General features: G+C 42.9%; 1 protein-coding gene across 6 annotated transcripts in view; it reads right to left on the bottom strand.

Annotated features, from left to right (window-relative positions):
* The window catches only part of OCA2 (OCA2 melanosomal transmembrane protein), a 358,682-nt gene that overhangs the window by 278,861 nt on the left and 64,625 nt on the right, over nucleotides 1-15,196 (bottom strand). For all 6 annotated transcript variants that reach the window (XR_006887681.1, XR_006887683.1, XM_046655122.1 and 3 more), the window contains 2 exons: nucleotides 13,688-13,745; nucleotides 11,430-11,502 (listed from right to left, as the gene is read on the bottom strand). Coding sequence is in view for 4 of the 6 variants with exons in the window: in XM_046655122.1 (XP_046511078.1) it covers nucleotides 11,430-11,502; nucleotides 13,688-13,745 (131 nt within the window). In the remaining 2 variants the exon portion in view is untranslated. The remainder of the gene's footprint in view (nucleotides 1-11,429; nucleotides 11,503-13,687; nucleotides 13,746-15,196) is intronic.

Raw genomic sequence — 15,196 nt, 5'->3', positions numbered from 1 at the left:
ATCCTATCTTATTCATTTCTGTCCTCCTCTGGAGACCAATGTACTTCTTGTCACATTAGATGTCCCCAACAAATATTTGTTTAACTGATAAATATTTGTTCATAGCATCATCCTTGACGTCCTCCGAACCTAGATCAGAGTCCCTGCCAGATGGGGCATGGAGAAGAGGAGACAGAAACCACCGCCTTCCCCTGACTGCATCAACCACGTCCTCCTGCCTTTCCCATCACCCAAATTTAAGCCATCTTTCAAGACCTAACCTGACACACCCCCTTAACCCTCCTCCCACTCTGTAAGCCCCTAGACCTCCCTCCATTGAGTTCCTCGCTAATTGTCTCCCTATTATTCCTCCAGTGAGCATGACCTCCTACTGGCTCTGGTTGTTCCAAGTCAGGTGGCTGTCCTGGAGGCCCAGGCCTGGTGGGGAGAAAGACAAGTGAGCAGAGCACTTCTGAACAGCAGGTGACACATGCTGCTGCCAGGCATGGAACTAGTCTGAGAGAGCCTCTGGGCAGGCCTTCATTTCTACCTATTCTGTAGAGTCCTCTTGGGCTTACCCTTCAGTTTGCAGCAGAGCCTATCAAATGTCTCTCCTCGACCAAAGTCTAGTCAAGGTCCTCTAAACCCTCTTCTTGACTAGGCCTCATCCTTGGCCTGATGAGCCCAGTTCATCCAGAATCTCCCTACTATTGATACCCAAACAAGTTCCTCTTAGTAATTTTCCATCCTCTCCCTCACTCTGCCCACTGGCTGTAGATCCCCCACTGCCTCTGTTATGTTCAGAACTGAGTTCGATCTCTGCCCTATTGCAATAGTCTTGAGAAAAGTCTTCCTTGACTGTTTAACTCTGGCTGGCACAATTTTTCTTTGACACACTCTTTCTTTAATTGAATGGAGGTAAAAAAGAAATGGGGCCCCTTTGGACTCATCCTCATGATAAAAACAGGAGCAATGTTATTTGATAAAGTATGAAAGATTAAGGATTGATCAATTTATGAAAAATACATCTGTCTCATGCCAATGTTATTTTCTCCAGCATTTGGGACCAAATGCGTGAATAATTGCCCTTAATCTCTAGAGTGACTCTGGCCAATAGAATTCTCTGTGGTGATACAAATGTTTTATTTCTGCACTATCTGATATGGTAGCCACTAACCACATGTGGCTATTGAGCACCTGAAATGTGGCTGATCTGAAGGAAGAAGTGACGCTTGAATGTTATTCACATCATTAATATAAATTTAAATTTAAAGAGCCACAGGTGGCCAGTGGCTACTATATTGGACAACATAGTTCTAAGGTAGTCTAGGGAGCTTAACACAAAAGTGAAGAAGAACAGGAAGGGACAAAATCCTTCAATGTGTCTAATGTTTCCTTGACCTACCCTGAGAAGCCAGGGCTACTATGCAGGGTGTGATGGAAAATGGACCATATGTCAAGAAAGGAAGGAAAGGAGGGAGGGAAGGAAGGATAGGAGGAAAGCCAGTGAGCAAGCCTAAGTAACCTGCTTATATATAACCTGGCTTACTGACCATTATTCATCTGCCTAATGACCTTGGGCAGGTCTCCCCTGTAACAAGCACAGACAACAATTCAGGAACAAAGCACCTCAAGTGCCTGCAATCACAGCCACTTCCTGTTTCCATGCTTTACCTGCAATTACTGAGGTGACAAAGCTCAACTGTTACAAAGGAGACACAAAAGTTCACGGGGGGGGGGGGGGGGGGGGGGGAGGGAATAGCTTTGTTATTCTCCAGATAAAGGAGAGTTGGACTTTCTCCAAAAAGCAGTTCCTACCAAAACACACCGCAAGTGCTGCCATCCAGGCCTCTCACCTGGCCAGGCCCATCCAGGGATCCAGCCAGAATGAGGGAGGAAGGATGCAGGGGCTCTTCATTCACGAGGACAACCATGAGAACATCGCTACTGGCATTTTACAACAAAGCCTGAATCACATCCTACCTCACACCTGCATATAATGGCCTTGTGCTGAGAATTACCTTCAAAGGCTATAGCTCTGGTGCACAGATTCACCCCAAACACACCGACTCCTGCCACCTTTCATAGACTGCAGCGGCAGCTGGCTATCTGAGGGCATAGAGGAGAGACCATTGACATCTCATCTCTCCTTTCACAAACCCCCATAGAGAGTTTTCAGCCTGGGATCTTGGGAAAGGGTCTGTGAGCTTCCAGAAGTCCCTGGGAAATCCAGTAAGAACATTACGCATTTTCTGAGGAGCCATGGGAAACTCAAATAAGCCCTTGTGGGAGTTAATGAGTGACACAGAGTGTCTCTTTGATCAGACTTTGGTCAGCCTCCTCTGAACTCTTCTTTATTAGGCCCTCACTTTGGGGCTTCTGTCTTCATCTCAGCATTGTCCAATTTTAGCAAGAATCTTGCTAAGTGAGTTTAGCCAGAATCTTCCACCCTTGATATCTGATCACCCTCAATATCTAACCAAACTCCTTATCCCCCTCCTTCCCCCAGGTAATGTCTGATCACCCTGGCCTGCCTTTGGCAAGAATCCTGTGAAGTTCCCCAGACCCCTGATGTTTCCTCTTAGTAATTTTCCATCCACTGCCCCTCACCAGGCTCTTTGGTTATAAATTCCTACTTTTCATTGCTATATTCAGAGTCAAGCTCAAGCTCTCTCCCTCAACTACAAGACCCCATTGCAGTGGTTTCTTCATCTATAGCTATGGTCCTAACTAAAGTCTGCCTTACCATCTTTAACAAGTGTCACTGAATTTTTTTTTCTTTAACATTTATGGTGCCTGAGACTCAGACAGGATCAGATTCATCATTGAACTCCCAAACAACTCACTCAGGACCACAAGTACACACACTTGAAGCCTCATCTTCACTCCTGACTGATTCAGGATCCTTTAGTGAGTCTGATTCCAGAATCACTGCTCCAGATGACAATCCACTGAAGTTGGTAAGGACAGATTTTGATTCTTAAGATTCTGAGTATATTCTAGAAGCTAGGTAAGAGGCCCAGGTTTCTTTGTTTGAAAGGTATCTGCTGGGCTCTAAGTCTTTCCTCCAGGCTCTTTGTTTAGAGTTAGGATCCACTTCTTGACTCCTGGGCTGGAAGATTTTTTTCCCTAGCTCTTTTTATTTTTTTATTTTTTGGTGAGGAAGATTGGCCCTGAGCTAACATCTGTTGCCAATCTTCCTCTATTTTGTATGTGGGGTGTCACTACAGCATGTCTTGATGAGTGGTGTGTAGGTCTGTGCCCAGGATCCAAACCTGCCAAAGCAGAGCATGCAGACTTAACCACTACACCACCAGGCCAGCCCCCCTGGCTCTTTTTTTTTTTTTAAAGATTTTTTTTTTTTTTTTTCCTTTTTCTCCCCAAAGCCCCCTGGGACATAGTTGTGTATTCTTCGTTGTGGGTTCTTCTAGTTGTGGCATGTGGGACGCTGCCTCAGCGTGGCCCGACGAGCAGTGCCATGTCCGTGCCCAGGATTCGAACCGACGAAACACTGGGCCGCCTACAGCGGAGCGCGCGAACCCAACCACTTGGCCACGGGGCCAGCCCCCCCCCCCCCCGGCTCTTTTTAAGGCCTCTGTTACCTGCTTCTCCTGTGGGAACTTCTCAGTCAACTGAAACCCCTCTTCTTGAACCCCTGCTGAATTTGGAATTCAATGGCCTCTTTAGAAAACTTAAGATCTCCCAAAACTGGCTCTTCTAAAACCTCTCCTTTCCCATCATCTCTGCTTCTTCGTCCTCTTCTTACCATCTTCCATTTTCTCTCCAGTTCCCTTGAATCCTTTGATATATCCTCCTTCGAATCCCTACCTCTTCCATCTCTCTGTCTACCCTGCCAGACTTTTCCCTTCCCACTTCAGCCCCTCAATTCTTTAAAGTCATTTGAACTTTAGGCTCTCTGCCCCCATTGGGGGATTTAAAGGGACTCAGGGACCTCCCAAAAGTAACTACCTGAAGCTGAAAATGAAAAGAGCTCATAGAAATAGACTCTAGAAGTAGAGCTCTAGAAATAGACTGAACATTTTACCCACTTAGATAGCTTTGGAGACAACTAGATAGCCAGTAGATAGATCCTCAGCCTAAAATGTAGTCCACAACCTCCGTAAGATAACATATCAGGGCAAAAGAAAATCTTAAAAATCTTCTCCACAAACATTGGTTAAAACAAAAAGCATTAGCCCTCCTATTGAACAGATCTCATTAACTTGTACATTTGCCAGGAAAACAATTTGGGCAAAAACATAAAATGAAGGAAAGATGACAGCTAACTATTTTACATAAACCAGTTAAGTTTTGTATTACTGACTCACAGCTAAAATTTTAGAATGAAATCTATAAGATCTCTGTTTACTTCTGTCTGTACGTTTATGTATATGTACATATCTATGTATGTTTGACATGTGTATGTGATATTTTTCTACCTCCAGATGAATTTATCTCGAAGAGAATTTATAAAATCTCTTAAAGGAGTTCTAGTCAAATTGGTTTAGAGATAAATGAATGCTTGTATAAATTAAATATTCCTAAAACTCCCAGAAATATAACTAACCCAAGTCCTTTTCAAGTTCACATGACTTGGGTAATCTTTGGTAAATAAGATTAGTTTAATATTGTTGGTTTAACAATAACAGTTATGTCTTCTGAATTATCAGCATTAAGTATAACAAGAGCATACACTTTTATTCTACCTACGTTTACTCGTCAAATAAGGTTAGAAATACTTAGGAAAATAACTTGAAATGATGGCTAGCTTTGTTTGGTGTTATAGTATGTCTGCCTAAAATTAGTTCCCAAAATTTCTGGGTAACTCGCAACCTTAGAGTTATGATAAGTTAAGTCAAGTAATAAGAGTTTTCTTAAATTTCTAAGTAAGATCAATTTTAGCCAGCCCTGGTGGTCTAGTGGTTAAGATTCAACACTCTCATTGCTGCGGCCTGAGTTCATTTCCCAGTCAGGGAAACACACCACCAAGGTGTTGATTATCATACTGTGGTGGCTGCATGTTGCTGTGATGCTGAAAACTATGCTGCTGGTATTTCAAATACCAGCAGGGTCACGCATGGTGGACAGGTTTCAGTGGAGTTTCCAGACCAAGACAGACTAGGAAGAAGGACACAAATACACACTTCCGAAAATTGGCCATGAAAACTCTTTGAATAGCAGCAGAGCACTGTCTGATACAGCAGCAGAAGGTAAGAGGATGGCACAAAAAGATGGGTAGGGTTCTACTTTGCTGTACACAGGGTTGCTAACAGCAATAAAAATAAACTACTGAAACATTCGTTGCTAAGCATAAGTTTAACTTTACATACTTTTGACTTCTGATTTTATACAGTATAGAGAGACAAAATATATTTGGGTCTGTTAATAAACATCTTCTTTTTGCCAACATGAAAAATTATACTCTGAAAAAACAACATATACCTATAAATGTGACATGGTATATTCATAAAATTTGCTAGTCTGCCACAGAATACAGGTATATGACAGACAATTCACAGTTGTCTATGTCTTAGTTTTCTCTGTAAAAACAAAAGAGATTGTGAATGTTTAAAATTATAATTATTTAATTAAAACTACCAGAAATAATAAAGGCGAAGAGAAACAACTTTGCAGGAAAGATATGAGATATGAAGGATGTGTTTTTGTTCAGAAGAAAAGAAACAAATTTATTCTAAGGTAGAATGACTAGTTATTCCAGAATGAGAAAGAGGAAGATGTAGGGGAAAAAACAACCTGAATGGATATTAGAAAACTAAAATATTTGAGGAAAAGAGATCTCATTTCATGTAGTCAAGCTGGCTAAAATTCAAATGGATTTACCTGTAATTTTTTTAAAAACAAGCCTTAATATCAAAAGTGCACTGATGCAAAACTAGAATTAGATTTTCTCTCTGTTAAAACAACAAAATTTTCTTGGATTATTGGTCTGTTCTTAATAAGAGACTGTAAAAGGTTTTTCTTTACCTTTTAAATAATCTACCTAGGAAGCCAAAGTCTCATGTTTTATCAGAATAATTTCCTGTGCTTTATGTCAACATTTATCATGTTCTTGATTATTTAAGAGAACCTAAGTATTTTTTCATGGTGATCTGTGATCCTATTTATCAAGTGTTTAAATCTTTTGAAGTTTTTGACTTCCCCAAATCAAATCCTAAATTAAAGATTCTTGTTCTTGAACTGACCTTGAGATTTTTCAGAGGACTCCTGGCAAATCTCAAATGATTTATTTTACCTTCTAAGAAAAATGTTAAAAATAATTTGGTTTATTTGGTATACTGAATTGTATAAAAAGGCATTGTCAAATAAGAAGGGATACTTAACCTTCCCTAGGTTACACTTGTATGTGTAAATATTAATATAAGTATTTCAGAAATTGTATGAAATTCACAGAAATTTGTCAAAACCTTCACTGTCCATGAAATGTCTGAGATAATGTTATCAGTCATAAATCTGGTTATTTTGTTAAAATATTGTATGTCACAGAAATAACCAAATTTTCTTGTCAAATGAACTCCCATCATATCTTTAAATATGGCCATTTTAAGTTGTTGTTTGCTTTATTTTGTTTTGTCACCCACAGACAGCTTTTGTTTTACTCTGATGCCTTCCTGAAATGTTTGCAAACAAATATTAAACCATCTTTTTCTCTACCTGATCCCTCCAGAATGTGGAGACTCTGATTGAGTGTTCTTACTTTTATGGCAATATAATTATTTCTGTAAGTTCAATAAAAATCTGTTTCTCCTTACAAAAGGATACAGGAAAAATTGTTTATACTACCAAGACTTTGAGCAGAATGTCATACTTGAGAACTACGTGCACAGAATCTGGTTTAAAGAGCTATTGTTGACTTATGGAGTTAACGCTTACAAAGCCTTCTTGGAAAAGTCAACTTAGTACCTGGCTTACAAGATTGCCAGCATTACAGGTGAGTAAGGAAGGTCACTTCATGGCAGGCCCAGGAATCACAGGCCATCTTGGAGACCTTGAAAAGAGAAGAATTCACCCAAATCCACAGATACTGAAGGTGAAACCTAGTGGTGAGTTCCTGTCATGGCTTGCTAGCATCAAGATGCTTTTAAAAGTCTAATACGAGATTTCTTATGAAAAGTTCCAACAAAGCAAACTCAAAAAAGCCAATGCGATGAATTCTTGCTGCATTTATGTAAATAATCAGGCCAAACTTAATGAGACTACACTTATTTTGTAACTAAGAATGACCTTACTTTGGTTTTTTTGATCAAAAAGGAGGGTGACTGTAGAGAGAAATTTATGTCAGTGGAAAACTGTAGCGTGCTATAGTGGGTTCTCAATTCTTCTAGTTTCCTCCAACATCTGGCTACAACTCTCCAAACCAACATTTCCAGTTTTTCTCCCACCCTCCTTACTTGGTGCCATGAAGAACTAAAACCTGACTACCCAGATCCTTATTGGGACTATCTAAAGAACTTCTCTGAGCTGAAGCTGGATGCTTCCATGCTCTGCTCCAAGAGATAACCATGACTATGACACTGATATCTATGCCATCATCAGAGACATCCAAACTACAAACCAGAAAATTCCTTGGATTGCCACTGCCATCCTCCCTTATTCCATCTAAAGATGCTTTATACTCAATATCCAGAAATTATCTTGACTGGCTGCCCTCTGGACTCAGAAACTGGGTTTCCAAACATTAATCTTTTTTTTTCCATAAGAATCCCCCTCATTAAATGCCTGACTGCTCACACCATCCAGTAAATATCCTCCATTACCAAGTCCCAACAGATAGTTCACCTGGCCCTTAATGAACAAAAGGGGTGACTAAGGAGAAATGGGCTTATACTGTTCAGAGGAAAGAAAAACGTCTCTTCTTTACTTGAACAAGAGGAGGGACTGACAAAGAGTCTTTCTTTGACCAAATTTTGGTCAAGCTCTTCTGAACTCTCTTCTCAACTAGGCCCTGACTTTGTGGCTTCTGTGTTCATCTCTGCATTGTCCAATTTTAGCAAGAATTCTGCTAAGTCAGTTTAGCTACAATTTCCCATTTTCCATATCTGTTCACTCTCAATATCTGATCAGATTCCTCATCCCCCACCATCCCCAGTTGGTGTCTGATCACCCTGGCCTGCCATGAGCAAGAATCCTGTGTGGTCAATTTAGCCAGGATCCCCTGCCCCCTGATGTTTCCTCTTAGTAATTTTCCATCCACTGCCCCCAACTGTGCTTCTTGGCTATAAATTCCCACTATCGTTGTATTGGGTCAAGCTCGATCTCTCTCTCTCTTGAATAAGTTTTTCTGTAACATGATCCACACCACAGACATGTAAGAACCACTCTGTAGCACTCCTATTATCTCACACAGCTCTCTCCATCTCTTCCACTTCTCTTTTTCTCTCTTCATCCAAATACACAGGCTACTCAGAAAACAGGAGAGAGACCTCCCCAGTCACACTCGCTGCGAAGAAAAACCCACTCGCTTGCCAGTTACTGGTGTGGGCCTGGGCCCATTCAAGTCCTGGGCAGGGCCTGGCACACTTGGGCTGCCCTGGAAAAACATTTTTCAAAATGCTTTTGAATGAAAATGATGTGGTACAGTTCTTGGTGGGATGAATAGAGGACTTTTATTTATTATCCAGTCTTAGTATCCTGACTTATGCTAACTTAGGATTTCTATTGATTGATAAGGTTCATGCGGGAGTTGTCATAGTACAATCACCCAGCTTCTCCCAAATATTTCCCGCTCCCTGTCTGGGTCTCACTGGAGACTGGTTCTAGACAGAATCCAGCCTCACCCTCCATGTTCTCAGGTTAGCCTTGGAAGCAGGGTATGACCACCTGCAGTGAAGTCACACGAAAGGAGAGCAGCATCCTTCTCCTAGGGACATCATGAGGCCAGGCCTCCATGCTGACACTTGCTTTGAGAAGGCCCCAGGGGGATCTGGGGAAAGCAGGAGGACATCTTAGTTTTTTCAACCTATAGATGTGATATAGAGGTAAGGCATGAGAATGAGAAACAAAGTTTATCAAAATCACAGAGCTCTTCAATTCTCTCACAGAGAGACACTTCTTTGACTAAAGCTCAGACACAATTTTAAAGTGGTAAAGCAACCATAAAGATCTGAGTAGGCTCTCAGTTGGACACCAGAGCTACTCTATCCTGAGAGCAGGCATGGATGAGCACTCTCATTCATTTAGTGGCAGGGTGCCCCATGCACCACCCACTAGGGCTGCCTCACAGGCTCCTTACCTGAAGGCCTTCAGTGCCAGGTCTTTCTGGAATGCTGCTGGTACCCTGTATGTGGTCAGTGGCTCAGCTGAGGGAGAGGGTGTTCTGGGAAGATGCAGGGAGTGGGGATCTCCCCAGAAGGACCCAAGAAAACAAAATATGAAAAGACTACCAGTGACTGCAAGGAAAACTACCCAATTTCCTAAAATTTCAGTTCACCCAGATTATCAACTAAAGACACTAATGAAAAAAATACTTTCACTTAGTTCTCTGGATGATTTAATTTCTTTTTGAAAAATATTATCAGAAATATTTGAACTGGCCAGAGCTTCTTCCTCCTATCCTTTCTCCTCCTCCCCTTCCCTTCTCATCCCCCTCCTCCTCTTCCTCTCTTTCCCTTCATCCTCCACCCCCTGGTCCTGTTCCATCCCTCTCCTCTTCCACTCCTCTCCTCCTCCTCCTCTTTTCCTCCACCTCCCCCCACTTCCCCAGCTCGATTTCTGGGATGCCTCCTTTCCCAGGATCCATCACTGACACTACTGCTCTGAGCAAGAGTGGGAGCTTTAAGAGTTTTCATGCTCGAATGTTCTAATCTAAATGTCCATTCTAAGGAGGCTCTGGACTTCCAGTTCCAGCTGGGATATGTAGGGAGCTGGAAATACTCTCTACAATCACTCTTATAACCAGAAAAGGCTGGGCAAATGTAAGTTAATGACATTCCATCAAGAATGAGGTTGCACCACAAACACTCAACCTGAAATCTAGAGTGAGATAGGTGACTGTGAGGAGGAAAGGGGCCAAGCATTTGCTTCCCTGGGGTGATGCTACCACCACACACAGAAGCAGGTAAGATTAAACCAGAAAATTTTTAAATTGTTCAAGGTCAAGTGTGGGCTGGCATGAGAGTGGGAGACCCTGGGGGCCATAGAATAGGGGTGTTCACATCTTCTTACAGGCTTTTCCTCCAGGAACCCCAGCAGGTGCTCACAGGGAAGATGGGGAGACTCCTGAAAACACATTAATTCACTAGGGGAGCACATCAAATCTGGTAGCCTGAGGGCACAATGTAACCCCAGCAGCTGGGGGCAGGTAAGAGGGGAAAGTAGCTCTACCCCTGAGGAACAGTGCAGGGCCTGGCAGACAGCTGGAGAGAGACTGAGCAATTCCAAGGGTCTGGGGCACCAGAGGTTACCATAGCAACCACAAACTGCAACTTGTGACTAGATTTACACAAACCCTCAACTAATGCCCACGGAAGTTAAGATGTGCTCATCTCCAAGCTTAAATGCTGCTTACCTCAGAGCTATGGACTGAATGTTCATGGCCCTCCAAGTTCCTATGTTGAAGCCCTGCCCCCCAGTGTGGCTGTATTTGGAGACAGGGCCTCTAAGGAAGTAACTGAAGTTAAATTAGGTCATAGGATGGGGCCCTGATCTGATAGGATTGGTGTCCTTATAAGAAGAGATACCAGACAGCCTTCCTTCTCTCTCCATACCCACACACATACACACTGAGGAAAGGGCCTGTGAGGACATAGCAGGAAGGCAGCCATCTGTAAGCCAGAAAGAGAGCTTTCATCAAAAACCAAATCAGCTGGCACCTTGACCTTGGATGTCCAGCCTCCAGACTGTGAGAAATAAATCTCTGTTGTTTAAGCCCCCCAGACTGTGGTATTTTGTTATGGCAGCCTGAGCTGACTAACACTCAGTATCTACTATCCTTTACAACACATCTGGCTTTTAAGGACAAATTATGAGGCCTAGAAAAAGGCAAGAGAAAACACGGTATGAAGAAACCAAGCAATGATCAGACTCAGATGGTACAGCCAATGAAAGAACCAATGAACTTAAAGGTAGGCCAGTAGAATCCACCCAAGCTGAAATGCAAGAGGGAGGTGGGGAGGTTGGGGGGACAGAACAGAGTATCTTAAGAGCCATAGAAAAGGCAGGCCCTAAGTTGAACGTGCCACTCGGCTGTTATCACCCTTCTGTGGGAACATCACCACCAACCACCCATCTCAGTCTCACTTGCACTCCTGTCCCCTTCTGTTCCAAGGCCTCATCTTTCATCAAATGTCCTGGAGGAACCAATATGCACAGGGAGGAACAGTGATCGCCTATGCCGCAACCTTCAGCAACAGCTAGAATAGTTCTTGGGTGTCTCTTCACTTTGTGAATCTCAACCATGGACAACTGTCCCTCTCAGTGTATGGTATGGATACAGTAGCTTTCCAGCGGTGACACAGCCAACAACTGCCAGAACTTTCCTTGATCTGGATACAGGCTAAACAAAATCTGTAATAAGCAGAAATATTTAATGATGAGAGCAATAGGATTTTAAAAATTTGATAACAGCTGAACATAGAGGTATGATAATGGTGCTGATTGATGTATCCAAAATTCACCAGCTTACTATAAATACCTTTTCTGAGATAGTAAAAGAAAATTCTAATTCATTATACTATTTTCCACTACAATGGACCTTGATTATTAATATTGGCCAATTTTAAGGATTAAATAGCTGGTCAAAAAATTAAATCATCAGAGGTGGGTAAACGTGGTTTTCCCATACTAGAGAGTAGGGAATACAACCAACATGATGGTGGGAGCACATGTTTGTGGAATTTGCAGAATACTTTATACACCATCAGAAAGTAAATTAAAGTGAAAATAAGATGACAGATTATAGAAGTTCAAAACAAATTCCTCAAATTCTATTTTGGACGTATCCACAAATCACCACATAGAGCTCAGGTCAGCTCTCAGAGGACCAGGGGAGACCTGGCCCATGCTGACCTCCTCCTTTGAAATCCTAGTGCATCATCCACCAGGCCTTGCTAAGCAGCAAGAGCTTCAGAACCACACAAGTGTGTGAACAGGAAGTAGAGAGGCAAATTGGTAGCCAAAAAAGTAAAATCTTCAAGTTTTCAGAATTCAATGTAATTGTTTTCTGTTTCATGCATAGATTTCCTTTCTCTCTGGAGGCCACTGCTCCCCTCAGTTGTGGATTATTAAAAAGTTACCTTACTCAGTTCAGCTTAGCCAGTATTTACTTCATGCACCACCCTTACCCAACCACCAGATACCACATTGCTCTCTATATGCCACATTGAGAAGGGGAGACTCTTCTCACACACAATCCTGCGCATACATAAAGCCCCAATCCCCATGCCCACTGATGCAGATAATGAAGCCAAGTATTTGCAGCTGTACATGGTCGTGCTCATAGCTTCCAGTCACACAGGGTGCCCAGCACAGCCATCACCACAGGCTGCTTGCATAGAAGAGCCACAGGCACACACTCCCTGGAGTCCACACAGCACAGTCATGAAAATACCACTCACACACCCTATCCTTGCTCACAATCTCACACTCTGTCACAGCAGCATGTACCAATGATCTACTGGGGTCCCCTAACAATGGCACACACAAACTATCCATATGCCAATGCTAAAAATTGATACACAACCAGAAATAATTCCCCAACCACAGATGACCTCAAAATGGCCACAGAGCACAAATGACCCACATATCCCATACAGGCATGCACACACACAAACACACAGCTGGGCACAGGGGACCTTACTCCTGTCTGCACACATACAGACACATGCAGCCAAGTACAAGGGATCTCACACCTGCATGCACACATGGAGACACATAGCCAGGCACAGGAGACCTCACACCCACATACACCATACACACACACACAGCTAGACTCAGGGGACCTCACATCCATATGCACACATACAGACACACCGCCAGACACAGGGGACCTCACACCCACATACACCATACACACACACACACAGAGCTAGACACAGGGGACCTCATATCCATATGCACACACATACACACAGCCAGACACAGGGGACCTCACACTCATTCATTTGACAAATATATTTTGAGTGCCTGCAATGTGATCCTGGCTAGGGCTACATCAAAACACATCAAAAGGCACACTCAGGTCACCTCCAGAGCTCTAGCTTTGCAGCCCTCCTAAGGATACAGGGGCAAGTAAAATGGGAGCAGCCTTCGGGGAAGGTGCAAACGCAGAGCTTTACTCCCTCTCAAACAGGGTAGCCAAGCTGGGCAGAGGCCCAGCATGCCATCTCAAAGAGACACTGAGACATTCCTGGGACCACTCATGATTTCCAGACATGTCTCAACACAAATAAAGAGTGTTTACTGCATATGGTTGAAAAGTGAATTCGGTAAGCTATTTGAGGTGGAAAGCAAGGCCCAGGGTGCAAGCTAACTGTCTTCTACGGAGCAATGCCAGGTCTCCAGGGCTTCTGTTGTGTGACTGGGGACAACAGCAGAGGAGTATTGCTAAGGACAGGCCTCCCTTGCCACCCCCAGCCCACCCAGTGCCTCAGCATCTCCTCCAAAGAAAGATGTAAGCACCATGCTTCAGATGCCCAAGGCATCTGGAGACTCTGCTAAGCTGACAGCAGACCTCGAGGACCACGGTACTCACAGAGCACACCACCACGAAGGCAAACAGGCCCGCGACTTTCAGCCACTGTACACAGCGCCTGCAAGAGAAAAGGTAGGCCCCAAGTTGTACCAGACTTGTCAAACCAGATACCTTTATGAAGCCTTGGGTAATCTCCATCTCAAAGTACATGCTTGGAATTCTTTCCAGAACATTGTATGAAGGATGACAGTGCTGACCTTTAAACCTACAGCCTCAAGAAAAGCAGCTTGGTGGAAGTTACGGAGAGGAACAAAGTTAACCCCAAGTGTTTGTACATGGCTTCTTGCCAGAGATGCTAAAGTTCAAGATTTGGGGTTCTTCATTACCTTTTGAAGGGTCCAGTTTCTTGAAAACAAGTCTTATCTTGGCTCTCAGATTCCTATTTATCAAATATTTTCCCCTAAGTTTTCTGGAAGGTGGGAATACGGATTTTATCATCAAATATAAAGGCACTGACTGAGAGATGACCAAATAATTGAAGAAAGAAATTGCAATACCTGCAACTGGTTGTACTTGCAGAGTCTTTTAAGAATTCCTTAAGAGATAATTTAATAGACAATCAGGACACATGCTTGGCCCCCTCTGAGGACTCTTGATGGTGTCCTGGACCAGTCACCATTACACACTTCTTAACCATGGCCCTCAGGCCCTAAGTGAACCCGAGCCTGGCCTTCCTTTGCAACCCCTCAGCCCTATCTCTGCTCATATCACCTCCCTGGGGTCCACCATATCTCATCTCCTAATGACACAACCACTACCAAACCCTGGGTGTGCTGGCCACTGACCACTCCTTGAGACCAGACAGCAGGGTGTCTGTGCTCTGTCTCTTCACATGGAAGGGCACTGGTACATACCCTCTGCTTGACACATGTTTGCAGAATGAAGGAAGAAAGTCTACGTTGGGACATCTTTTTCAAAACCTTTCTCATCCTTTCAAAATTGCAAAACTTTGTTTTGCATTCTCTTAGATTTAACGAATTTGATAAATAATCATTTCATACTTCCAAATTATGATTCAGTAGCTCCTATTTAAATGGGAATCAAAATGACACTTTTTTAAAGCATGTAACGTTAATTGAATTATTCTAAATACAAATTTCTTTCTACATAACTGACATATACAGCAGAGCTGACAATCAAAAATACTTTTACAAGTTTCTTCAATGATCATGCATGGTACTTTCTAGACATGTTAAAAAGAATAACACTAAGTCTTTTAGTTCAGTGGCAAGCTCAACACAACTATTCCATGAATCACAGAAGATAAAACAACCACTGAAGGTAAAGTCTCAAATGTGCTTCAATCTATTTTCCATGGTGTGAGACAGTTAAGGGACCTGGCATCCTCTGGAGCTGTGAGCCAGCCAGCTGGGGAAGAGCGTTAACAGAGTCAGGACTTACCATCCCAGTGACCCATGGGGCCAGATCCCTGTTCACACACTTTCACATAGTTCACATAATTTCATAGCAGATTCATCAGCCAAATATCTGACATACCTATGAAGGGGA

The sequence above is a fragment of the Equus quagga genome, chromosome 2, assembly GCF_021613505.1.
Source record: "Equus quagga isolate Etosha38 chromosome 2, UCLA_HA_Equagga_1.0, whole genome shotgun sequence".
NCBI classification, from domain to species: Eukaryota; Metazoa; Chordata; class Mammalia; order Perissodactyla; family Equidae; genus Equus; species Equus quagga.
Note: the sequence above shows the minus strand (reverse complement) of the source record. Positions and strands in the feature narration are given on the sequence as shown.